General features: G+C 55.0%; 1 protein-coding gene across 12 annotated transcripts in view; it reads left to right on the forward strand.

Moving 5' to 3' along the window:
- Positions 1-23277, forward strand: part of UBE2F (ubiquitin conjugating enzyme E2 F (putative)) — a 53337-nt gene extending 30060 nt beyond the window's left edge. For 6 of the 12 annotated variants that reach the window (XR_002339040.1, XR_002339042.1, XR_002339037.1 and 3 more), the window contains 6 exons: positions 5060-5127; positions 12004-12074; positions 15791-15848; positions 16882-17028; positions 18108-20701; positions 22533-23277. Coding sequence is in view for 6 of the 12 variants with exons in the window: in XM_013984648.2 (XP_013840102.1) it covers positions 5060-5127; positions 12004-12074; positions 15791-15848; positions 16882-17028; positions 18108-18140; positions 20639-20701; positions 22533-22583 (491 nt within the window). In the remaining 6 variants the exon portion in view is untranslated. The other 6 variants (XM_003133768.6, XM_005672336.3, XM_013984648.2 and 3 more) reach the window with 5 other exon arrangements.

Here is a 26807-nt window from a genome sequence, read left to right on the forward strand (position 1 = left end):
TTTAAACGACAGGGAGTTCCCGCTGTGGCTCAGTGGTAACAAACCCGACCAATATCCATGAGGACGAAGGGTCGATCCCTGGCCTTGCTCAGTGGGTTGGGGAGCCGGCGTTGCTGTGAGCTGTGGTGTAGGTCATGGATGTGGCTCGGATGTGGTATTGCTGTGGCCGTGGTGTAGGCCAGCAGCTACAGCTCCGATTCGACCCCTAGCCTGGGAACTTCCATGTGCAGCAGGTGCAGCCCTAAAATGACGATGAATAAGTAAATAAATTAGCAAACAAACAATATGTTGCAAGCCTTGGTGGTTATTAAACAAAATAGCATATCATCTGAAATGTACCTGAGAGTGATAAGGTTACTTTTAGCATTTTTCTCTCATTTAAGTGATGTATTTGTGAACAGTACTGTTTAATGCTGGAAAGAAGGGTTCGGTATCAGTTTTCCCCTTCCTTTGTCTTTGCAGATGTAGACGCTGAGAACGGCTTTCCGTGTAAGGCAGGAGGCAGGCGTGGAAGGCGTTCCGTTATCTCTGTGTCATTGCTTCCCTCGAGTTCAAAGTTAGAGGCCAAGGCCGTGTAGGATGTTTTCGTGATCGTATCGCTGACTGCTGGATGAGCTTCCTTCTTGCATTTCCTTGGAAGCAGAGAGCTGGGAACTCCCTGGTGGACATGGTTTGGGGCACGCCGTCATGGGCGTCCCTTTGTGTCACATTTTCCCAGAGGTGCACCGAACCGCTTTCCCCCGCCTGTGGCTGCCCACTAACCACGCCTGTCTTCTCGACCGGACAGCATCTCACTTGCCCTGAGTTCGCAGAAAGGGCTGTGCAGACGGGGATGCACCTGTCGTCCCACGCTTGCCCGTGTAACAGTGCACACATAGGCCTTGCGGAAGCGTGTGGCTGCGGAGTTCGCTCCTCTGGCCCATCAGGGAAATCCTCAGCACGCCAGCATGCAGAGCCAGCTCTGGCAGACCTCTCTCCTGCAGTCTTAACTTTTAAAAAGGTTTGAAGATGGGTCTGCAATAGCCGTCTCACTCCCAAGTTTAATTCCTAGTGCCCAGGCGCTGTGCGGAGCTGGTCGCCTGCGTGGAGGAGGCGAGCGCCGCTGCTTCTTGGTGACGTCTTTGCTTGCTTCTCCCCAGGGCTCGTTTTTCTTACAGTAGCCTCGGGATTGAAGTTATAGTGAAACGCGAATCATCCCAGATGCCACAGTACGTCTGAATTCCAGACGTTCCAACATGAACTGTGTCTTGCTTTTAATGCCACGCTTTGCCTTTCGCTGCACTGGGCGTGAGATGGGGAAAAGCACCAGGCTGCATAACGCCGCAGCCCCCGGGCCTTTCCTGGGAGCTGTGCAGCCCACGCCGCGGGGGGCCTCCCAGCAGCAGGAGAGGAGGCGCCGCCCGCCTCTGGGCGCCGGGGGTTGAGGAGAGGGCAGCTGACGGGTCTGGGGTCTCCATCAGGAAAATCACAGCACTGCCGGCAGGTGTGTTTAACACTAGAGCACTCTGGACACCAGCCGTCTAGAAATGGATCCTCTTAAAGCTCTCCGTGCCCACACACTCCTTGGACAGTCTCTGCTCCCAGGGGTACCCATGCCCTGGCTGGACGGCACTGGCATGTGGTCCCTCGGAGGCAGGGGGCACAAGAGGAGAGCAGGGCGACTCCTCTCGTTGTAACCCTGGGGATGGGAGCAGGTGGCTGACTGAGAGCTGGGTGCCAGGAGCTTCCGTTACTGCGTTTCATTGTTGTACTCGAGCGCCACCCCCTTCCCTACGAAGCAGCATCTTTCCAGCCACAGTAGCCATGGGTAGTGCCATGGTTGGCTTGTCCCAGACTCAGACGTGGTGCGCCCTGGGTTACAGACACTCTGAGCCAGCCCTCTGCCCCTGGCTCCAGAGCTCGGCGGGCCTTTCTCCACTTTCCACCCCGCACAGTGCAGAGCTGAGAGCCAGACCCAGGAGGTGAATCAGCTGGGGGCTCCATCAGGAAAATCACAGTAAACGAGAGATTCTCGGGTGCCTCTCAGTCCAGTCTGCTCTGCTGCTTTAAATTAGACTGTGGAGTTTCTGGGCAAGTCCAGTAATAAAAAACAGACTAGATCAGGTCCAAAAGCTGTGTGGCTAGAAGAGGGACAAAGAAGCAGATCATTTTCCAGAAGGGGGTTTATTCTATGAACTAGAAAAAAAAATTAGAACAATCTGCTTTCTCTGTTCTGTGAGTTTAGAGACGATATAAGCCTAATAATTATTAAATGACCACTTGACTCTGACAAGAATCTGGTAAAGTCAAAGCCATATTTAGACCTAGTAAGAATTTCTTTGAAACTGGCAGGCAGTAGAGTTTAAACTCTGTAATGAGGGAGATGGAAGGCCAAGGGAGAATAGCTGAAGTCAGTGCGAAGAGCTGTGGCTGAGGACGGGGACTGAGCAGATCCCGGCGGTCACCCAGCAGCAGTGATGTCCACGCACAGGGCGCCCACCGTGTGGGTCAGGGAGCCGGACGTTCCATTGCCGTGATCAGTGTCAGGATGGGAGGGGCTCATGTCCACAGAGCCCCCGGTTGACAAGGGAGCACCCCGAGTATTTTATACCCAAGATGTCACTTACGTGCAAAGTTCTTGTATCTGGAGGGGAAAAATCTCCCCCTCGGGAGTTCCTGTTGTGGATCCACGGAAGCAAATCCGATCAGGATCCATGAGGACGCAGGTTCTCTCTGGCCTCGCTCAGTGGGTTAAGGATCTGGCGCCGCTTTGAGCTGCGGTGTAGGCTGCAGACTCAACCGGATCCTGCATCGCTGTGGCTGTGGTGTAGGGCAAGTGGCTACAGCTCCGATTCCATCCCTAGCTTGGGACCCTCCATATGCCGTGGGTGCGGCCCTAAAAAGACAAAAGAAGAAAATTTTCCACCCCAAATGATCTTTTCCAAAGACGTAATACTAAGTCAGTCACTAATCCAAGTATATTTATAAACACTAGAAAACAGACATTATCAAGTAGGTGAGAGAAGGGCGGATGATTAGGCAAGCATTTAGAAAAAATACACCACCTTATTTGCAATTAACTGTAGGTGTGGAGTTCCCATTGTGGCTCAGTGGGGTAAGAACCTGATTAGTATCCATGAAGGTGTAGCCATCCCTGGCCTTGCTCAGTGGGCTAAGGTTTCCATGAGCTGGAGTGTGGGCTGCAGCTGCAGCACAGGTCTGGTGTTGCTGTGCTGTGGCCGTGGCTGTGGCTGGCAGCTGGAGCTCCAACTGGGATTTGACCTCTAGCCTGGGAACTTCCACATGCCTCAGGTGCAGCTGTAGCAGAGAGAAGAAAAAAGAAACTCAGTCATGTGAACTGATGAAATACATGAAACCATAAGGTTAATAGGAGAAAATGTAAAAATGAAATATTGCTATAATCTTGGTAGGGAAAGACTTTTTTATTTTTTAATTTTTTTTCTTTTTAGGGCCACAGCCACAGCATATGGAGGTTCCCAGGCTAGGGACTGAATTGAAGCTAGTGCTGCCGGCCTACACCACAGCTCACCGCAACGCTGGATCCTTAACCCACTGAGCGAGGCCAGGGATCGAACCCACAACCTCATGGTTCCTAGTCGGATTTGTTTCCACTATGCCACGATGGGAACTCTGGGACAGACCTTTTTAAATATAATATCGCAGAAAGACTGGCTTCTTAAAAATGAAAGCTAATTGAACAATATCAAAGGGCAAACAGCAGACTAAGAAGCACTGTAACAAATGTAAAAAGCAGGGGTTAATCTAGAAGGTTTTTCTATTGGTCATTCAAAGATAAACACCTCAGTAATAAAAGAACTCAAGAACCTTAATCCTTCAGTTCTTGTAAGAAAAAAATACAAATGGCCAGTAATAGGAAGTAAACTTCAGCCTCACTTGGATTCACATCAGAGGAATGGAAAATAAAACCAAGCAGTAGTAGTTTGCTTCTTTCACGCTGGCCAAGAATAAAACCGTTCGGGCCCAGGTAATGCCTGTTTCAACTGCTGGGCAAACGTAAGCGCTGACGTTGTTTCAGAACTCTTTAAGAAAAAAATTTTTTTAGTGATGGTTTGTTTGAGACTGTTTCCTATTAAATGTACATTCTGTATAAAAAACTGAGGGAAGTGATAAAATGTAGTATTGCTGATTTGTTTACGATGGTAAATATTTTAGAGGAAGTTGAACCTTCATTTTAAAGATGGTGTTACTTTTGTCAAATTGTGAAATTTAGAGTACTTTAACTCGTGGGAGGCATTTCCAGGCCCCTAGTGCTGGCATGCCCTCAGTTGGCAGTGGCTCCCAGCCGCTCCTACAGCTCAGAGCCAAGCTCCCCCGCAGGCCGAGTCTAGGAGGGCAGAGGGTGGGTGGCACAGTCAGGGGAGGCGAGACGGAGCTGTGGGGCCTGGCGGTGCTGCTCCGACCTGGACCTTTCACTCCCCAGGCAGCCCCTTTCTGCTCTGAAGGCTGTTCAGGCCCTCAGCCAGCCTGCCTGCGGCTGTTGACCGGGCCCAGTCGCTGAGACAGGGATTTTGTCTGTCTGGTGTGCTGCCCTGTTGCCAGGATCTGGAACAGTGCCTGGCAGAGGGTCCATGCTCAGTCAGCGTTGGTTGAATGACTAGGAGCCATGTGCCAGGCGCTGGGAAAAAAATCACTGAACACAAGCCTGCGTGCCCCTTGGAACTGAGGGTCTCATGGCAAGACCAGCAGCAGACAGGGGACCAAGCGCGCAAGCCCCGCGTGAGATGTGCTTGATGGGAGGCGCTGGCTTGCTGCCGTGGGGGGTAGGGTGGGCTGGGGTGAGAGCTGGGCTGCTCTGGAGATGAGGAGGAGAGGGAACCCTCCAGAAGGTGCCTCGCCTCCCGAGGGCGCAGGGCCAGGGAGGAAGAGCAGGCAGGCCAGCCTGGGGCTGATTGGAATCATCAAGGAAGGAGTGCTGCAGCCCTCTTTTTAAATTCTCGGTCCTGTTTGCCACATCCTAACATAGTGTTTGCCTTTTGTTTCCTTTTTTTTTTTTTTTTTTTTAATTTAAAGGATTGTTTTGTTTTGTGTTTTTTGATAGATGAGGGTTACTACCAGGGTGGAAAGTTTCAGTTTGAAACTGAAGTTCCTGATGCGTACAACATGGTGGTGAGTAGCCTGCGTTTGAGCTGTTGCTTCCCCTTCGCGTGGCGGGGGGTGGGGTGGGGGGCGGCCGTCTCAGGGCCCAGCAGTACCCCCCACACCCCACGTGTGTCCACATGCTGCCCACCCAGACGTGGGGCTGAGCACGCCATGGCTGGTGTTGCTGTGGTTGCTGTCCTCATCAGCAGGATTCAGAGCTTTAGTAGAGAGATTCATTTTCCCAACAAACATTTGCGAGTACTGTGTGCCAGCCAGTCTGTGCCCGGGTCCCAATTACAGTCCCAAGCTGGCCCCTTTCCGGGGAGCTGCCTGTGTATTTCAGCTGTATTTTTGTTTATGGTATCAGGCTAAAATTCCAGAGGTGTATAAAACGTGTATTTTAGAATTTTGGAAAAGAATAATGGCCTGTCGTTTTAATGTATGAATAATTTACATCCCTGGCCCCAGGGTGACTCCTCAGGGACCCTCCTGGTAATAGCTGGACCAAGTCCTCTTCTGTCTTTGCTTTTAGGGAAGGTAACTGACCCGTTAGGAAGGTGAGAGAAGGTAGAGAGCGGTGTCATAAAATGCTAAGAGTGGCGAGGAGCAGACAGGGATATCCATCAGTGACAGGAAACCGCTTGAGAGGAAGTCAGAGGAGGGGGGGGGCACCTTTGGAAAGTGGTTGGGGCCAGTTCAGCTTTTAGGGAGAGCTGGAATCAGAGCCGCCCTGGTCAGGGTTGGCTCACCCACGTCCGGGGGAGGTGTTGTAGGTGACAAGGGCACCTCTGGAACTGTGTTAACAGGTGCGGCAATGAGAGCTGGCAACCTGTGTTCAGTAGATGCCCAGGTCGGCCTGAGCAAAGACTCAAGGTCAGAGAAGAGTGGAGGAATGAGGAGACGCAGATTTGGGGGCTTGGGGGGGGTGAGAAACCACTGAAGGTTCCGAATAACACGCAGCCCTGAGTGGGGGCGCTGGAAGGGCTGGTGCACCCCTGAGGCCGGTGGGCCCTCAGTCCCTGAGCTGCCAGGGCTGGCACCTGGCCAGCCCTACAGATTTTATGTACATGTCTTTCCCCCGATTTTCTTACCCTTCTCTAGGCCTGTCAAATAGGAAAGAAGACTCTAATGGTACAATTCTCTCTCTCTTTTTTTTTTTTTTGCTTTTTTTGCTTTTTTAGGGCCGAACCCAAGGCATATGGAGGTTCCCAGGCTACGGGTCAAATCAGAGCTGTAGCCGCTGGCCTACACCACAGCCACAGCAATGCCAGATCTGAGCCACATCTTCCACCTACACCATAGATCATGGCAGCGCCAGATCCCCAACCCACTGAGTGAGGCCAGGGATCGAACCCGAGTCCTCATGGTTCCTAGTCGGATTCGTCTCCACTGAACCACGATGGGAAGGCCTACAATTCTCTTCTTAATCCGAGGCTGTGGGAGTCGGGCCCAGCCTGTGCCCCATCGCTTTCCCCGTAGTAACTGCTCCCTCCTGACGAGTGCAGTTATCCGCCTCACACCGGGCTAGTTCAGTGGCTGTAACAATTTTTCTTTAAAGCCAAGTTTTTATCTATGGAAGTTGTTCTTTACTGGGCTATAACTTTAGCGAAGTTCTTTTGGAAATGTAATTTATGAGGGTGGGGAAGAAACTTAATTTTTAAGCAGAGACAGGGACCTGTGCATTTCGGGTCTTTGTTGACCTGTTTCCACCCAGCGCCCATTGAGCCTTCCGCTTTGTCCCTGATCACAGACCAGGGAACCAGCGACAGGGCACTGCACTCCCGCAGGTGGGAGCAGTTTGTGACCTTGGTTTAGGGGCTTAGACTTGGAATTGGGGGCTACTTTGATGGTTTCTGGAAACAGCCAGCCATGTGGTTCTTAAAACTCCAGACTGACTTTCTGGACAGAGGCCGTCCGTGTGCATTGATTCCCTCGCCTAAAGAATGTTCCATCAAAGGGCGGTGCGCTTGGGAAAAGCCGCGGAGCTTTGAGGAGGAGGGTGGTTTAGCGTAAGCGGGCGGCCCTTCTGAACAAGCCTGGCGGAATCAGACCCGTGGTCCAGGCGCCCTGGGCGTCATCTGGTGGCAGAGTGTCTTCTGCATGAGGCGGAAACGAGCCGCCGAGACAAGGGAGGAGCCGGCTCTGCTCGGGCTTCTGCACGTCGGGCGCGTCTGCCCTCCCGAGCTCTGCGGGTGCCCTTCGCGCCCATCCCTCTGCCCAGGGAAGCTGGGGCTCAGAAGGAGAGTCAGGAACGGACCTGGTCGGCCTGGCCAGTCCCGGTGGCTCAGTCGCCAGAGCTGATGCTCATGCAGAGCCGCCCAGCTTCCCGACGCAAGCCTTTCCCACCACAGCACCTGGTGGCCCCTTTCTAGGGAGGACAGTTGGCCATCCTGTCACGTCCCTGGGCAGTGAAGGGCCCAGAGGCTAGAACAGCGCTGAGCTTCAAAGACGCCTTTCCCGTGTTCGTTGGTGGCTTATAATGATCTTACGTTTTCATGTTCTCTTCTGTCTCCTTTGGAAGATTTCTTTTTATGTTATTTTTTTTTATTTGTTTGTCTTTTGTTTTTTGGGGCCCCACTCGCGGCCTATGGAGGTTCCCAGGCTAGGGGTCGAATCGGAGCTGTCGCCGCCAGCTGACGCCACAGCAACGCCAGATCCAAGCCGCGTCTGACCTACACCACAGTGCGTGGTAACACTGGATCCTTAACCCACTGAGCGAGGCCAGGAATCGAACCTGCATCCTCCTGGTTCTTAGTCGGATTCGTTTCCTCTGCGCCACGCTGGGAACTCCCAGAATAAACTTTTTAGAAAAGAAAGAAAACACCTCCTCGATTTCCCCCTCACCCCCCACGCCTCAGCAGCTAAGTGCAGGGGTTGCATTTTATCCTTTGTCCTTCTGCTCCGGAACCTTCTCTCATAGTCTCAAGCTGCCTCGTGACTGCTCCCAGTCTTAGAAATTGGCCGAAATGTCTCTGTCAGACCCCACAGGCTGGAGGTGAGCGGTCGGGTGGCCTCTGAAGCAGCTCAGGCCCTGGGCACAGACACAGAGACGGTGGTGACCGAGGGGTGGCTCCGTGGTGGTGCTCCCCCTGGGTGACGGGACGCCTGGAGGAGGCGGAGGCCCGTGCAGATGGCAGCTCGGCTGTGGTGTCACACGGCCCCGGGCCTCACGCTGCTCCCACCGCGGGTCTCGTGAGTGGCTGCAGGAGGCCGCCGCGTTTTGCTCCTCCTGGGAGAGAGGGGTCAGGAAGGGCCATCCTGCCGCACTTCCACGAGAACCGCAAGCAACGCCTGCACGCCCACTGGCCCCTCTTCTTTTTTGTAATTTACTGTACTTTGTGGAAAATGGAGACCATTCCGCTACGTAAAAACGGAGTATTAATAACCTGTCATCTCTGCACCCGGAGATCAGCGGTCACTTTCTGATGCGCCTTGTGCACAGGGTATAGTCATGCAAACAAGTGAGCTCACACGCGGAGCAGGGTAACCTGGGCTTTAACATTATGCTAAGATGCGGTATGTGTGTATTTACCCCATGAGAACGTGTGTTTTCATGTCGGCGTATGATGACCTCATCATTCGAACGCAGAGTGTAGGACGCATCATGACTTTAAACCACAATACATTATACGCTGGGTGACCAAATTTTTTTATAATATGAACCAGACTTCCTTTAAAGAGCCAAATAATAAATATTTTAGGGCTTGTTGGCCATATATGGTTGCTGTCATATATTCTTTTCAGTTTTTTGTTGTTTTTTGTTTTAATTTTATAACCACACCTGCAGCATATGGAAGTTCCCAGGCTAGGGGTCAAATCGGAGCTACCGCTGCTGGCCTACACCACAGCCACTGAATCCGAGCCACATCTGCAACCTACAGCAAGCACAGCTCACGGCAACACTGGATCCTTAACCCACTGAGTGAGGCCGGGGAGCGAACCCGCATCCTCATACTAGTCAGGTTTGTTACTGCTGAGCCGCGGGGGAACTCCTATATTCTTTTTCTTTAAACAACCTTTTAAAAATGTCTAAGCCATACTATGTCAGAGGCCATGCAAAACAGGCCCAGCCTTACTGGGTCCCCGGGCTGTGGTCTGCTGACCTGAGCCCTGGAATAGACAGTGCTGTGGCGCACGTCCTGGGCAGCAGCACGTCCTGGGCAGTTCTCAGAAGTGGGCAGTTGGTGCCGACTTGGAGGCTCTTTCTCACTACTCTTCAGTCACCCTCCAAGAGAGGTCGTGCCACTCCGCACCCCTACCATCCGTGTTTGAAAATGCCCCCTTCCTAAACCTGTACCAACATGGGGTATTTTCATTGTTTTTTTCTTCTTCTGTTTTGGGAGGAAATAAATGGTATCTAAGTGTCATTTGAATTTTCATAAGTAAGTAGGATGTTAAATTATTTTTCCTACTTACTGGCTCTTAATGTCTTTTATGAGCTCTTATTATGTGCTTAGCTGTTTTTTCTGTTAAAGTATTTGTTTTTCTTATTACAGAAGTTCTTATATAGAAATTATGTGAAACGTTTTTCTGAGTTTTCTTAGCTGTGCTGTAAACATTTTCTTGGGTTTTTTTTTTTTTTTTTTTTTTTTTTGCTGTTGTTCTGTAAAAGTTTGCTTGTTTTTTGTTTTTTGTGGGGGTTTGTTTGTTTGCTGCACCCCTGTAGTCAAGCCTGCTTTTCCTTCTTGAATTTTTCATGTTGTAAAATGCTTGAAACAGGCTTTTAGGTCCCAGGAGAATTCCTCTTTGTTTCCTTCTAGCCCTCTCAGAGTTCTGTGTCCTTGGTGGTTAGAGCTCTCCGTGGGGATGGAACTGTGTTTTCCAAATGGTTAGCCAGTTGTCCACTGAAGAATCTCTTCTTGCCCAGTGATTTGCAATACAGCCCTTGTCATATATCAAACCCTTAGTCATGAAATGGGGTGGCTAGAAATGCCAGCCACTAAGGTAGGAGGCGGAGCTGGGCATTTCCTGTTTGTCTTGCTTTGGGGGTGGGGTTAGGTCTCCAAAAGTGGTTCAGTTTGGAAAGTGTGTCAGAATCCAGGGCCACAGTTGTGATGCCGAGGTTTTCTCTCTGTTTTGGGGACCACAATGGAGAGGGCCATTGACAAGGGAGGTGTCTGTGTCAGCCTCTGACTGGGGAAGGGGTGAAGGGACAGCACAGTGAACACGGGGTGACTGTGGGTTAGGGCCTCGTAGCAGGGAGGGGAGCGAGCCTCAGTGCCTCGGACGCTGGTGGGTGAGCCAGTCTACTCGGTATGTGCACTGCGGTCAGTTACCTAGAGAGGTGTGCACGCACCTCCCCCTCAGCTCCAAGGCCTTCCGAGAGATGCAGGCTGGAGTAGCTTCCTTTCTGTCAAATGCATTCCGATTTACTTGCAGAAAAGCGAATTAGAGCACTTTCATTTGATTTAAACTCACTCTGAACCTAAATTCTGTAGTCCTCAGACCCCTCCATCTGCATGGTTGGGTTAATCACTTAGGAAATCGCTGGACGTGGTGTTTTGAAGTCAGGAAGGAAGCTCAGAGGGTCCTGAAACGGATGCTTGTTTTGTACACGGACAAAGATGCATTGATGGGAGGACTAGAGAAAGTGCAGGAGAAGGTGCTGCGGTGCAGTGTTTTCTAGGTTAGCATCTAGGGGAAGATGTGATTTCAGAGATTTTGTACCGCGAGCTGACCTGTCCGGTGATACCCTGTGCAAGGACTGTCATGCTGCACAAACCACAGAGACCTCAGAGCGGGACTGGCCCTGCGAAAGGGGCCACCCTGCCGCAGGTGGGGGACTCGGCCTTTCTGGAGGGAGGGCATTGGTGCTGCGTTGGCAGCCAGCTCTCTGGCCTTCATATCGGGGAAGTGTCTCATGCGGCTGTGAATGAGGACAGCGTTGATGTAGCAGGTTGCAGCAGAAGTGCGACGTGACCTAAATGTCCACTAATAGACTCCTTGTTAAATGCTAGTGTTTGTACCATGCGGTGCACAAAAGCCCAGAGTCATCTGCAACCATGACAGAAATACACGTGTAAAGATAGATGGCACATTTCTCTTCTTTTTTTTTTTTTTTTAAAGGCCGCCCCTGCAGCATATGGAGATCCCCAGGCTAGGGGTCAAATCGGAGCTGCAGCTGCCAGCCTACACCGCAGCCACAGCAACGTAGGATCTGAGCCTCATCTGAGACCTACACCGCAGCTCACAGCAACGCCAGATCCTTAACCCACTGAGCGAGGCCAAGGATCAAACCTGCGTCTTCATGGATACTAGTCATTCGTTTCTGCTGAGCTATGATGGGAACTCCAAAGAGTGCTCTTGAAAGAGCAGCTTTGTCCAGACGTGCCACGTCCTAAGTGACGCTGATAGGCCTCAGGCCCGTGTCCCCGTTTTCATTCGCTCTCCAAGTACAGAGTGGACTAGAACTTGCATCCAGAAAAGTGTCAATGACAATAGCATCTTCAGAAACACGCACAGAGGGAGCCAGCACTGCTGTGGGGAGCAGCACCTCCACTGCAGCTCAGCAACATGGCACGGAGGAATCTGTGGGCTCCTGATGGAGTTGGGGCCTGGGGGGGTGCAAGACTCCCCACCCCCACCACCTCGTGGAGTGCACTGTGGCTCCTCCACAGCCCCCGCCCAGGGAGGATCAGAGCCCGCAGAAGCCCAGCCACCAGTGCTGTCTGCCGTCAGCCCCAGGCCTATAGGGGCCCGTTCTGCTAGGGTGTGGGCAGGCTCTGCCAGTGAGACCAGCACTGTGCATGCAGTGGAGACGCTGCTGCCGGGTGACGCCAGCCAGTGTCTGGGGGCTGCATGCCGCCTGATGAGCAAGTGGCGAGGCGCCAGGGGGCTGCGTGGAAGACTTTGGACCAAGGACGTGCTCGGCAGAGCCTGTGACCTCTTCCTTCTGTGTTGCAGCCCCCCAAAGTGAAATGCCTGACCAGGATCTGGCACCCCAACATCACAGAGACAGGTGAAATATGTCTCAGGTGAGTTTCTCTCCCTGTCCACCCTGTGCCTGAGCCATGGGCTTTCCACATGTTTTCTCCACTGGGAGGAGATTTCGAGGCCGAGCCCGGCTTGGGGAGGCTTGGGGCTACGCTCAGGTGACCGGAGCTGTCCCCTGGCTTCCCCATCCCAGCCTGGCCTCTGCAGTCCACCCAGAATGCCCTCTCAGAGGCCCCTTCTCCCCTCCTGTTTTGTTTTATTTTTCTAATTAACTTATTTTCTGGCCGCATCTGCAGAAGTTCCCAGGCCAGGGATTGAACCCGAGCCACAGCAGTGACAGTGCCAAATCTTTAACCCTTTGAGCCACCACGGAACTCTTCTCCCCCTGTTTTAATTCCTCCACGTGGTGAATTGGGCTGAGAGGGGAAATATGGTTAATGGAATTTGGGGGGGATGTGGGTGGCAGGCTTCAGCGGACCGGGCCCTCGTATTTAGAGGTCCCACCTTTACCAAAACGGCCTCGATGTGCGTAGGGGCACGTTGAGAGCAGGATGAGGTCCCCTAGCGCTCCATGTGACCTGTGCCCATAGGTCCCGCCCTTCCTGTGGCAGGGGGTCAGGGGTCAGCGATTGCCTGCTTCTTGGGGTCACCGGTCACGGACGTAGAGAAGCAGAGAGGTTGCACGGGGTGGTGATGGTGGTTTTTAAGTAAATTAGCTTGTGGGCTTTGTCTTTCTGCGTCCTGTGCTTTCTCTGGAAGGAGTGATGTTTAACTGGCGGGGCTCTGGTGCCATGGCCCCTGCTCTGGCTGCAGGAACTCAGGGCCCTCCGTCTGGGGTACACTGTCTGCCTTCTTACTGTGCCCACGTCCCTCCTAGGGCGCGGCCTCTGTGTCTTGTCCTCACACCCTCTTCGCCCCGTCGTAAATGTCGGCTGCTTTTGAAAGGACACGTGCAGACTGGGACCACTGCTCCCCGCGAGGGCGCGTCACACCTGTTTTCCCATTTTATTTTTATATGGAGCCCCCTTTTCTTTCATATCTGCTTCATTTTTTAATGGCTTAAAATACATTTTATAAGAGTATACTTTTAAAAAACATCTTGTAAATGTCTGCCCCTTAAGTATAGAAACTTTAAAAAACTGCAGACTTCAGTTCCAGATTTTAAGCGGTTGCTGGTCCAGCCTTGTCTCCCCAGGCTCTCACCTGCACGCACCTCTTCTCCTGCGGGCTCGTGGCTCCGCCTCCTGTCGTGTCCCCTTCTCTGGTCCAAATGAGGTCCACAGGGAATTTCTCTTGGCCCTTTTTGCTGCCTACAGAGAAATCAGATTATCAGTAAAGTATAATAGGAATTTAACAGGTGGCAGCCTACCACAAAAGCCAGAAACCTGATTTTTAAAAATTAATTTTTTTAAAAAGCCAGAAACCTTAAAGGAAAATCATTAACAGATTTAGCCACATTAAAATTAAAAATACAAAATCACAAAATCGAAAGAAAATTTGCAGGAGTACATCCTTTGTATGTAAACAGTCCTTTCAATCAAAATGAAAAAGATGGGATGTATTCGCTGGAAAAATGAGCGTCGGCTGCAAAGAGCTGATTCCTGTGGGAGCCCCATGGGCGGCGAGCCTCTCGGGGATGCTGGTCTCCTTGGTGATCGGAGCCGGGCCCCTGGAGACAAGGACACGCCGTCCACCGCTTCTTAGATGGGCAGATGCAGAAGCAGATACCCGGTGATGTGGGTGTGCGTGAGAGGGGGCAGGAGAGAACCGGCCCTCCCCCTGCTGGAGGCTGCGTGTCTCCACAGCTCCCCTCGGTCCTTCAGCCCTGAGGCCTCCCTTTCACTTGTACCCTCAGACTTAGCAGCTGCATCTCGAGGGGTCTCGCAGAGGGAAATACTGTGCCGGTTTCTGTACAGAGACCACCTCTTAGTGAAAAGCCAGACAGTGCCCAGCGATGGCTTTGGGCACAGCTGACTCGTGGCATCTCTTGAATAAAGGGAATGACAAGACTCACCCAGCCACTCCCAGTGCGTGGGGACCACTGAGGTGGGTCCACCTGCCCTGACCGGCGCTTGACGCTCCACGGGACCTTGCCTCATATGTGGGGTAGTGGGACTCGCCCTGCTCTTGGCTCAGGACCAGAAGCGCCGTGTCTGTGGGATTGGAGGGCTCAGGGCCATGACCCTGGGGGTTGCACTTGAGACTTTTGCTCCCAGAATCCAAGTCTCCAGTGTGTCCTCTGGCATCTTCTGTTCCCTGGCCTGAACGCTAACAGTGCGTGGCTGTCACCTGAGCTCCCTCAGGCCTGCCTTCTGCTCCAACTGAGCCAGACCCTCCACAGCAACTGTGCTGCCCTCCATGGTGTCACCCTGCCCAGATCCGTGGTCCCCAGACCTGGGCACCCCTGGGCTCCAGCGGCAAAGGCCCCCTGCCCTGGCGGTGCTGGTGCCAGAAGCCAGAGGGTGCTGACTGGTCAGCCGGCCTGCCTGCCATCAGCTAATGGTGGTTGAGCCCGGACACCGCGGTTGTGCCTATGCCCTGCTTCATGGGTTTTGCCGGCTGGTGGGGAGACAGGCATGAAACAAGTCAACAAGGATAAGCTACAATTGGCAGTAGGGTCTCTAACTGAAAAGGCTTAGCTGGGTCAGAAATTCTTTCTTTTCCCTGTCTTCGTAAAGAAGTCTTTCAGTGGATCGCATAAACCGCTGGGATTTGACAGCTGCTTCCCAAAAAGTTACTCAAAAGTTGGAGCGGTTTTACCTGAAAGCCACGGATACATCTGTGGGGTGGAAAGACGCCCCCGGGGGGTTGGGAGCGGGGTGCACGGGGGAGTTTCCTCTCTCCTTCTTTCTCTGCGAGGCTCAAAGGCAGCTGCAGTGGTTCATTTAAGGTTGGCTTTCCTCATTCTGAGTCATCTTCATGGACAGTTAAGTTTCTGGCGTTGATTGGAATTCTGCATGTTTATATTTTCTCCTCATCTTCATTGATTTACGTGAATTCGAGCACATGCTGTGAGTCCCCAGTGTCCCTCGCGGGACACCGGACCTGGAAGGCCTCGCCCTGACGTGTTAGCGGAGGACCTGTGAGGTGCAGAGCTCACCAGTGCCAAGCCCCTCTTCTCACCAGAGGGAAGCTTGGAGTGGTGTTCATATGGCTGTGCACTTACAGTCGCTAGAACAGTCCTGAAAATGGCCTGGGCCCAGTTCCCGTCGCAGCACGTCCGGAGGCCTGGACACCGTCCCTGACGCGGCCCTCCGCCCACGCCTCTGGCACGTGTTACTCTGCCCGTATCCTACGGTTTCCCTTTGAGTCTTTCAAAAACAAACCACCACAGCTAGTAGAACCCGTGCTAGGTGCTCACGTGGGTGTGAGCCGGCGGCTCCTGCGGGGGGCGGGGTGGGGGGCGGCACAGTGCCACCCTGGGCCTCCGTCTCCTCCCCCCGCCCCCCTGCCCCCCGCTCAGGTCTTGGGGCACCAAGTGAGTTGAGGGTCATGCTGACACGCAGACAGGCAGCTCTCAGTGTCAGCTGTTCTGTGGTCGTCGCTGTCGCCGTCATTTTCTGAGTGTTAAACTGACGCGCACTCTGATGGGGGGAAGCCTGCTTTTCCCCACTGAGGGCACAGCCTCAGAAACAACCCGGCAGAGGGACGTGGGACCTGGGCGGGCTCAGGCAGAGGAGGCCTTCTGCAGCGAGACGGGAGACCCGCGGCACAGCGGCCGCTCCTTGCTGACCGCTCTGCCTTCTGTCTGTTGCAGTCTGCTGCGAGAACATTCGATCGACGGCACCGGCTGGGCTCCCACGCGGACGCTGAAGGTAGAGTGCGGGGCCTTTGCCACGGCCTCCCGCAAGGACAGCGGTGTCTGGGGGCCCCTCCGCTCCCTGCTCCCTGCCACCTGCCTGCCCGTCAGGGGCTGCTGGGCAGGCGCCCGCCCCGGGCACTCCCTGTGCCCTTGAGCGTGTGTGCTTCCGTGCTTTGCCGCTGCTTCTCCGTCTGTTCCCACGTCGTTCACGGTTGTCTCACCCTTAAAGCCGCGGGAGTCGCCGGGAGTGGCGAGAGACGGAGGAGGGGGAGGCCGCCTGTTCTCAGTCTGCTCTGAGCTGTGTCCGAGAGAGGAGGGTGGCAGGACGTGGCCGGGTGGGCTGGAGGGTGGACCCCTCGCTGGCGGTCGGGGTGGGGACTAGACAGGTGCCCCAGTTGCTTCTCCAGCATGGCTCCATTGGTGTGGGGGGCGCCCGGCTGAGGCCACGGGCCGTGCTGCCCCTCAAGGCTTCTCCGTGGTGGTGCCCACAGGACGCACGTGGTTTCTTCAGACGTAGCGGGGACTCCAGGCTGGTGCCCACTTGGCAGCCACCTGGGTCGCCATCCCTTGACTGAGGGTGGACGGGTCGCACAGGCCTCGCCTCCGCCCCGCCTGTGGGATCAGTGCTGCTGAGATGCACGCCTGCCCGGCCCAGGTTCGGGGGCAGCTGGGCTCCCAGCCTGCGCTTGGCTCCACGCACAGGCGTGGTCTTCCAGCCCAGGCCCACCCGCCCTGGCGACTGTCCTCCTCCTTGGACGCTCGTGGTCCCACGTTTCAACGGAAAGACCGAGGGCTCGGATGAGCCCACCTCCCAGCCGCGCTCTCGTGCCCTTTCTCCACACGTGTGCGTTTGGGCCCAGCCGGGCACGGACGAGAAGGGAAGGGGGTCCCAACCAAAGCCACATGCACATCTGAGCCTGTGCCCAGTGCACGGAAAGCCAGCTGCTGCTGGCCACTGTCCCTGGCACGAGGGTGAGCCTTTCTCTGCGCCAGGCTCTCTGCCCTGCGGTTCCTGAGGGTAACCCCCCAGGCCCTGCCTTGTACAGTTCCTTCCGCAGAAATCTGACCTCCACAGTACGCTGACTGACCGCTTCGTCTCTGAGCCCTTCCTCACCTGTCCCCCAGGCACGTCGCAGCCACTCCTAGAGGACACGTGTCCAGAGAGCCATGCCTGGGTCACGGTGGCCCAGCAGGTGATGGCCCGGGCCCAGGCCAGGTCTAGTTGAGTGTGTGGCCACAGCTTATGGGAGACAGTGCAGATGTACTGTGTCGACCGCTCCTGTGGCCAGAAGGGACTGTCAGGTGTTTGGGGGTCCCCCAGTAGCACTCTGGGGAGGACAGGGAAGGAGCCTGGGGCCTCTGTAGACCTCATGCGCTCCTGACCATGGCTACTCAGAACGGCGCTGGCCTGGCCTGCTCTGGCCCTGCCCTGAACGTGCCCTGCCGTCGTGGGACTTAGCCTCTGTGTAGGCCGTCCCACTACCTGGAGGTGCTCCCCTGCCATCCCCTCTCTGGCGGGGTCACTTCTTTGGGAGTCATGCCAACGCACCTGTCTGTCTGACCGCCTCCTGCAGACCGAGGGCTTGGGTTCGCCCCCAGCTCTGGCCCCAGCCCAGCTCACACCCAAAGGATGGGGCGTGGTGGCTGGATGGGTGACGGTGCAGAGAGGACTGAGTGGGAACCGGCCTGGGACAGACAGACCCTGGAGCTGACCGAGAGCAAGGCTGGGAGGACAGGTCCTGCGTCACTCGAGAGAACAGGACTGGTTCCAGTTTTAAGGAAAATCTCTGCTCTTCAAATGTTCCAGAATGTTCCTCTCCTCGGTTTTTAGAGTAACTGAAACAAGCTTAAGACTTAGTGGGACAGTGGATGATGAGCTCATCTGCGATCCCCAGGAGGCAGCTGATGCGAAAGTAGCAGGTTTTGTTTTAAAGATAACTCTTCAGAAGTCTGAACTGTGTTTGGTGATGACAGGCAGGAGGTGGCGAAAAGAGGGGTAGACACTGCCGGCGGGCTCGGTCCTGGGTCAGGATCGAGGGCCAGTTAGTGTTTTCTCTGATGTTGATATCCACTGCCTGGGACTGCTGAGCTCTGCATTTCCCACCGTTTGTGGTTAAGCTGAAGGGAGGGTGCGTGGATTCCCTGTCTTGGGGGAAAGGGGGGCACGCCAAAGATACAGCTTTGATGTGGTGCAGCACATATCTGGTCGGGGATTCAAAACTCTTGCAGTGCACCTGAGCCTGAAGCTTGTTTTCTTTTTTTCTCATTTCAGGATGTTGTTTGGGGATTAAACTCATTGTTCACTGTAAGTACGCTGATCACAATCTCAGGTTTTCCTGGTTCCTCTGAGGCCACGTTTCAGTGTCGCATTAAGGATGGCGCGAGGGAACTAAGAGCAGACCACATACATGCCCAGCTCCTCCTCTTCTTTTTGGCTCTCTAGGGCTGCGTCCTCGGCACATGGACGATCCCAGGCTAGGGGCTGAATCAGAACGACAGCTGCCGGCCTACACCACAGCCACAGCCACCTGGGATCCTTAACCTACTGAGCAAGGCCAGAGATCGAACCCACATCCTCATGGATACTATGTCAGGTTCTTAACCTGTTGAGCCACAGCGGGAACTCCCCAAACCCCCCTTTTCTTTGGCACTTTGAGTCAGAAGGACAGTGAGAGTGGAACTGAGGGGGCTTTGGAGGGGGAGGTCGTGGGGTCAGGAGGGGAGGGAGCAGGGCGTCCCCACTTCTACTCTGCCCCCCAGCTGCCTCTCCTCTAGGGAGCCGAGCGGGGCGGGGATGGGCCTTTGCTGCAGGCTCCTCTGGGTGGCCTGGCCCGCCCTGCACTGTCCCCACATTGTCTGCTGTCTCCAGCGAGCCCCAGAATAGACTCAGTGCCTTCCTCCCTCGCCGCCACATCCGACATCGCCAGGCGATGCCCGTAACGCTCCTGACTGCAGGACCTGCCTCGGTCTTCAGGACACGGCAGCACAAGGACAGTTGTCGGCCGTAGCAGTCATTTAGTTGAGATTATTTTTAGCTTTTTCATCGAAGTGAATGGAAGTTTGCTGCTGGAGTGCGATTAAAACCTGTCTGGCAGTTGTGCTTCTTTCTTTAAGGACATCTGGCACCGTCCCCTCTCCAGGCCCGTCCACCTTCCCGATTCTAAAGAGCCAAGCAGAATTGCCAGTTAAGTCCGGAGTGGTTACTCCAGCTAATGTATTCGTTTTAGCTCCAATATTTAATAAAGACGACGAAGACTCCTGCGTGTCTGGTGTAGCCTCCGTACACAGCAGGATTCGCTTCTGATGTGTTTTGTATTTTAGGACTTGGAGTCTGTTTTTTCGATTGTAAATGATCATGGAGACTACAGTTTTTCCTTGCTGTGTCTGTGACGTACCTGCTACACACGTATTTATTTCCCAGTCAGGATAACAGTCCCCATAGTAAGCGTTTCTCCTGAGGAGACACACAGAGTCCTTGATGGCGTCAGAGAGCAGGACTCGTCGTCGCAGGTGTCTTTCTCCCCTGGCCTCGGAGAAGACTAGGACTAGTAGCATAAGGGTGAGACCTGGCCTCGGGTCTGAGATCATCCCTGTTCTTGGGGCTTCGGGGCTGGGCGAGTTCCAGGGCTTCTCTAAGGCAGGCAGGGGCTGGTGTCCCCTGAGGCTGGGACACTGGCCTTGGGTCAGGGCCCAGGGCGCGTCCTCACGGCTGTGAGTACGCTGCTGGTGGAGGGGAGGTAAAGATGGAGGGACAGCCGGCTCAGAGTAGAGCCACCGGCTTAGGAAGGCAGAGCTGTGAATCAGAAGTGAAGGGGGAAATGACGGGGTTTTTTGGGTTTTGTTTTATTTTTCCCGCTGTCCAGCATGGGGACCAAGTTACACATACATGTATACATTCTTTTTCCTCCCATTGTTCTGTTGTGATGTAAGTATCTAGACATAGTTCTCCATGCTACACAGCAGGATCTCATTGTACATCCAGTCCAAGAGCAATAATTTGCATCCATTAACCCCAAACTCCCCATCCCTCCCACTCCCTCCCTCTCCCCGGGGGCAGCCACAAGTCTGTTCTCTAAGTGCATGATTTTCTTTTCTGTGGAAAGGTTCATTTGTGCCTTATATTAGATTCCAGTTATAAGTGACATCCTCTGGTATTTGTCTTTGTCTTTCTGACTTACTTCGCTCAGTGTGAGAGTCTCTAGTTCCATCCATGTTGCTGCAGATGGCATTATGTCGTTCTTTTTTATGGCTGAGTAGTATTCCAGAAAATGAAGTTTTAAGGAAGCACTAGGATTTGCTTTAGAGATGCTCATGTGAGTGGCTGGCCGTTCCCTGGCTCTTAAAGCCAGCGTCAGAAATTAGTGTGGTTGCTCTTTCCTCACCAGACGTTGGAGACTCACGTGCAGACACCTCCCTGCCTCTTTCAGTGGACTGTCCCCATTTGAAGAAGGTACCCCCAGAAGTTCCCGCTGTGGCACAGGGGGTTCACGACCCGGCTTGTCTCTGTGGAGACACCAGTTTGATGGTTTGATCCCGGGCCCGGCACAGTGGCTTACAGCGCCAGCATTGCCGCTGCGGTGGCGCAGGTCGAAGCTCTGCTCACATTCAGTCCCTGCGGGGAACTTCCGTGTGCCTCGGGTCCGGCCAGAAAAGGGGAGAAAAGATGAGATACCACATAGTTCAGTCCTTCTCCGTCAAAGAGCTTTAGTTCTTAGGAATTTTCTCTCTAGGTGGTTCTGCCGCTTGCTGATTGTGACAGCAGAAGAGTCTTTCCTCTGTTTATGTTGAGTTTCTCTCTTTAAGGATCTTCTGAATTTTGATGACCCACTGAACATCGAGGCTGCAGAGCATCACTTGCGGGACAAGGTAAGCGGGTGGGCTGGGCCGGTGTGTTTGGTGGGAAGCGCCTTCCTCCTGAAGTGGAGGAAGGCCGAATCGAGGGCCGGGATTGAAAGCGGCTCATAGAGGATGTAATAGTAAGTGTGAGTGGTCTCAGGAAAGTGTCTGACCCGAGGTCAGGTGAAAGTGCTCTTACTGGGGTGATTTCCTGGTCGAGTTCAGCCTGAGTGATTTAAAGCAGGCCACTTGGCTGTCCTCGTGACGGTGTGGGACGGCCACCGTGCCCTCCCGCCTCTGAGAGCCCAGCACGCGCGCCAGCCCTCGAGGTTCAGGGTCGTGTTTATGGCTCAGCTTCAGCCCCGGGTGGCGGCTGATTCGTTCTGACCCTGTTCCTCCACGTCAGTGCATAACCACCACTCACTGACTTCAGGAGCTGCCGAGTGGCTGTCGCGACGTGGCTCTGCCGTGCCTTGCCCACCGTTCTGGTGGTGGGCCCGCAGCCCTTTCCCAGGGATTTTCCATCCGCAAACAAAAACGCCATCAGTGTGCTTTGCGCACACATCTTACCCAGAACGTGGACAGGGTATAGACAGGGCCTGCAGCAGGAGTCTGGAGGCGGCCACGTGGGGCTGGGGTGAGGCTGTTCAGGGTGCTGAGAAGCCGGTCAGGCCCCAGCCCCTGACTGCGGGGCCACTTCCTTCGGTCAGAGAGTCTCACGTCCAGTCCTTGCTGCCCCGGAGTCGCCCCGACACTGTGGGACCGGCTGATGTTGCTCCGAATAGTGTGCTTGTTGCTGAGAGCACGAAGCTGCTTCTGCTGCGTGTCAGAGTGTGCGGTGTGCGATGTTCCCCACAACCCTGGACAGAGGAGCAGGGCACCGCCTTAGCAGAGCCCCCAGCACGTGTCCTGGGCAGTGGGTCAGGCGCTGGCACCAGGGTCCGTGGAGGCCTCTGGGCAGAGGTGGCTGGCAGGCAGCAGAGGGCTTCGGCCTTGGCTGCCCGGCCGCCTTGAGCTGCCAGCCGACGGCTCCGCCAGGGCGGCCGGGCTGGGTGGCCCTGCAGAGCTGTGGGTTTGTCCGCTGCGCGGCGCTGACAAGCCCTTGCAGGCGTGCTCCTGGGCCCCCGGGCTTTCCCCCGAGACTGTTGGTGTTGCGACTCCACCTGTCATTGTCGCTGACAAGGACGTCCCCACTCAGCACCGTGGCTGTCGGCAGCCCTTGCGCATGAAACTTTGTCACAGGGAAGGATCACCTCCCAGAGGCCCCGGGTGCAGACCCGTGGCACACGTTGCTCCTCAGTGTATTTCTCCTGGACGTGGCTTCCTGCTCTTTGAATGCGCCAGGAGTCTTGCCATTGCGGGCAGCCCGCGCCTCCGCCCACCAGTCCCCGGCCTTCTGTCTGTGGCGGTTCTCAGGGAGGGCCTCTTGGGAAAGTGTGCGGAGACACCCGCTGTGAGCCCAGGGGGTGTCAGGGAGGAGTGGCCCGAGCCGCAGCAGTGGCAGCAGCCCTGAGGGCCCCCCCCCGGGGGGGGCGTCCGCGCCCGCCACGAGCTCTGGGGGAGCCCACAGGCAGCTGCGGGGTAAGAGGAAGAGGGCTGAGAGCCCACCTGTTAGGCCTTGCTCGGGCACGTGTGTGTGTGTGTGTGTGTGTGTGTCCCGGACGCCCAGGGCGTCGGGGATGGCGCTGGGCTCCAGGAGTCTGACGATCCTGGCGCCTGGGCCCCCGGGGGTGGGGGCCGGGCCCTCCCCTCACTCGCGAGAGCTCGCCCACCTGACCCACCCTGCGCCCCGCATACACACACACACACACTCACCCTCCCACTCCCACTCCCTCACTCAGTCCTCTCCCTTCTCCCGCAGGAGGACTTCCGCAGCAAGGTGGAGGACTACATCAAGCGCTTCGCCAGATGATAGGCGGGGCCCCCGGCGGGCGGGACACGTCGGAAGGGCGCCTCCCGCCCACGCGCACGGCGAGCCTCCTCCCCTCCGCGCTCCCCGCCCTCCCCCCGGCTCGCCGAGGCCTGGACCACGTGTCCTGAGGCAGCACCTCTCCACGAGCGCCCGTGGTAGATGGGAGCTCCCGTGCATACAGCAAGGAAACGTGTTTGGGGTTCTAAAGAGGTGTCTGCTTACCTTACCATGTTTGCTTTTTTGAAACTGTACTGTATAGGCTGTGGATGAGATTCTCCAAGTTGTGATGAACTCAGAATTGAGGCTAGAGCTCGCTTCTCCCCCTGTCCCCAAAGTCGTTCCCTGCACAGGTGACGCTCATGACGTGCTCAGCGTAACTCGCCGGCCGGCGACCAGAAGCCCGCTACAAACTGTGATTGGATGCAGATTCTCCTGGCGCCTTCCACGCGTGGGGGCCCCGCCTGGATGGCGGGAGGCTCCCCCGAAGGCATAGTCATTCACTGTAGATCTCTTACCCAAAGGCGTATTTTATTTAATGTAAGTATATTTTGGAACAGATTTGTAATTTGTACAATTTAATGCTTTAATTATTTTTTTCTATTCTCATTTAGTTTGTATTTTCATTGTATAGAGCAGACAGAAAGATGTTGAGTCAAGCAACTATTGAAGAGAAATACAAAGAAACCATGAAAGACACAGTATTCATTCTATCCAAATGCAACCAGAATTTAGCTTTTAAACATCAGCTCTTGGAGTTCCCTTGTGGCACAGCAGGTTAAGGACCTGGTGTTGTCACTGCAGCAGCTCGGGTTGCTGCTGTGCTTCAGGTTTGATCCTTGGCCAGGGAGCTTGCACATGCTGTGGGCGTGGCCAAAAAGCAAAATCAGGTCTTGTTTTCAGGTCAGATGGGGCAAAGGAGTGTTGGGACCCTTCGAAGGTGGGTCTGGATGATTCGGGGAAAACAAAAGGCAAGGAGCCCTTTCTCGTGGGCCGCCCAGAGGAGAGTGGCTGGAGCCCCCGCCCGGCGGGGGGGGGGGTCCTGGGTGGTTGTGTGCCATTCCTGGGCTCAGGAAGGACACCTAAGGAACCAGCCCAGATGGTGTCTGATGCCTTGAGGCCATACCGTGACCTTGGGAGTGTGCTCTGGTTCTGGGCTCTGTCCCCAGGAATCAGCAGTAGGCACCCTGGCCAGGTCGGCGCTTCAGAGCAAGAGCACCACCGGGAGGCGAGGGGGTCGTCCAGCGTCAGGCCGCGGCCGGGAAGCATCTGCGCACGTCCCGACATAGCAGTGTGACCCACAGCCGCTGCTGGACTCCCCGTCTGCCAGCTTCGCGGTCTGTCTGTTGGTGTTAATTTTTAACCTAATCTCTGTGAGATCAGCAGGGGGAATTTAGTCCACGCTTCCCATCTGCCATTGGGAATTGTGCCCATTAGGCTGGAGGGTGACCCTGCCTCATGGGCACCCGGTCTCGTGCACAGCGCAGGGGTGGGGCTGGATTAAGGGCGTGGTGGCATCTCTGTGGCTCAGGGCCTGTCAGCACAGAAATCCCCCGGGCCCAGGGAGAGGTGCTCCCGTGTACATACGTGTAACTGATGCTCTGCCAGTGGTCACAGGCACTCCCCAGCCGCCCAGAGGTGGCTCTGGAGAGCAGCAGCTGGCCATCCACACACCTGACTTGTACCTCTGTGACCGGGGCACGCTGCTCTCTGCCGGCACCAGCCCGAGTCATCTCACATCTCACGGCTGTCCCGGCAGCCCCCGTGGCGGTGCAGATGGCGGTGGAGAGAGACACATGCAGTGTCCGTCAGAGACTGCCTTCTGGGAGTTCCCGCTGTGGTGCAGCCAGTTAAGGATCTGGTGTTGTCTCCCAGGCAGCACAGGCTCAGTCCCTGGCCCGGTGCAGTGGGTAAAAGATCCATCATTGTCACAGCTGTGGCTCAGATTCAGTCGCTGGCCTAGGAACTTGCATATGCCACAGGTGTGTCCCAAAAGGGGAAAAAAGAAGAAAAAAAAACAGCAAAAAGACTGCCCCAATTCTGACCTCGCACAATAGAAAAATACTTTGCTGATCAGGGGTCAGGGGATTCCTCAAAAGTGACATTTCCCCATGACCGGATCATCCCTTACTGTCCAGCGGCAGCCCCTCAGAGGTATTTGCTGCCTGCCCCCACCCCCTCGTCTTGTTAGGAGCACAGCCTGCTCGCCCACCTCCACGAGCCAATGCTGGGTGCTTGGGCAGTGGGGCCCGTGACAGCTTTTGGTGGCTGTGGGACCCTGACTCCCAGGACATGGGGTTTCCCGGGGTCTCTCAGCCACTCTTAGGCCGAAGTGACATTTCTGGCTGCGGTCCGTGTGCCCCACCAACCCAGTGATGGTTGATGACTTCTCATCTGTGGGGGAGCCAGCCCTGGAGCCAGGTGGGGTGGGGCAGGCCCTGGGGACTCGAAGCTCCCAGAGAGCCCTGAAGTTCAGCTGGGTCCCTGTGACTCCGCTGCTTAGAACTTGGTGGGTCAGCCGTGAGGCGTTCAAGCCCCCATGGAAGGGAAAGCCCGCATCTCCCCTCCGAGCTTCCCTCGAACAGCCTCCTCAAGCCGCCTGCTTCGCAGTCTGTCTGCGGGGCCAGGGCCGGTGTCCCTCAGGTCTTGAGGACTGACCTCCCGCCGTGCTCGCCTCGTCCCTGCAGCCCTGGTCCTCTCAGCTCCTGAGTGTGCTGTTCAGCCACTGCGTCTGGGTGGTTGCAGGACTCCGGCCCCAGGGAGCAGCGTCTTGGGTCACAGTTCACTTCTGAGGATGCGCTGCCGTAACGTGCGCTCATCCTGGCCCCAAGCACCCGAGCGCCTGCCTGCACCACTGCCACCAGCCTTGGGCCACATGGGGCTGTGGTTGTGCACCTGCAGGAGAAGTCACGCAGAACACAAGTTCCTGAAACAACCCTGTACTCTTCACACTGTTGGCAGTAGTCCTTTTGAATGTGGCCTTTAAAGGGAGCACGTGCCTTCGCATTTGCCCGTTGAAAGGTTCCAAAGTGTCTGCATCTCTTCCTCTGCCTCGGTCACATTGCTGAGGACTCACGCCACTAAGTGTCTAGAAAAGCCTCACGGGTGCGAGGCCACAGCATTCTTCTTTGTGACTTGGCTGCCGCCAGGCCTGTCTCAACAGAGTCCCAGGCCCAGTCTCAGGACATCTGGTGGCAGAGCCAGCAGATCTTTTTCTTGGGGCAGCAAAAACAGTGGACAGTCCTGCTGGGCTCCAGAGCTTAAGCAAAGAAAGTCTCGGCAGACTCCTGAGCAGTGGTGATTACCTCGAGTTCTGTGTCTTCAGAGGACAAACCCCATGCTGCTGGGTTGCTGTTAACTCCTGCCCTTCCTTCTTCCTCTTCCTTTTTTTTTTTTGTTTTTGTTTTTGTTTAAATATATTCCCTGGAGTTTCCATCTTGGCTCAGCGGAAACGAATCCCCCTAGGAACCATGAGGTTGCGGGTTTAATCCCTGGCCTCGTTCAGTGGGTTAAGGATCCAGCGTTGCGGTGAGCTGAGGTGTAGGCCGGTAACTGTAGCTCTGACCCCTAGCCTACATGTGCCACCGGTGCAGTCCTAAAAAGCAAAAAAAAAAAAAAGTAAAAATATATTCCCTTTCTTACGTTATCTTCTATCAGGTTCTACCCCCAAGAGACTGGGTCTGGTTCCCTGTGCTGTACAGTAGGAGCTCATTGCTTGTCCATTCTAAATGGAAGAACGTGCATCTACTCACCCCAAACTCCCCGCCCCCGCCTGGCAGTTGCAAGTCTCTTCTCCATGTCTGCGAGTCACCCCTCCTTTAAAGAACTGCTGTGGGGAGTTCCCGTCATGGCTCAGTGGTTAACGAATCCGACTAGGAGCCATGAGGTTGCGGGTTTGATCCCTGCCCTTGCTCAGTGTGTTAATGATCCCGCGTTGCCATGAGCTGTGGTGTAGGTTGCAGACGCGGCTCGGATCCCGCGTTGCTGTGGCTCTGATCCCGCGTTGCTGTGGCTCTGGCGTAGGCCGGCGGCTACAGCTCCGATTTGAGCCCTGGCTTGGGAACCTCCGTAGGCCACGGGTGCAGCCCTAGAAAAAAAAGCCAAAGAAAGAAAGAGAACGAATGAATTGCTGTGGAAAGACTAAATTCCTGTTAACATCAGATGTTCTGCTGAGGTGATTATCAAGTCAGGCAGAATTTTTTCGTATAAAAAGTCCAACAAGACGTT

The sequence above is a fragment of the Sus scrofa genome, chromosome 15 (assembly GCF_000003025.6).
Source record: "Sus scrofa isolate TJ Tabasco breed Duroc chromosome 15, Sscrofa11.1, whole genome shotgun sequence".
NCBI classification, from domain to species: Eukaryota; Metazoa; Chordata; class Mammalia; order Artiodactyla; family Suidae; genus Sus; species Sus scrofa.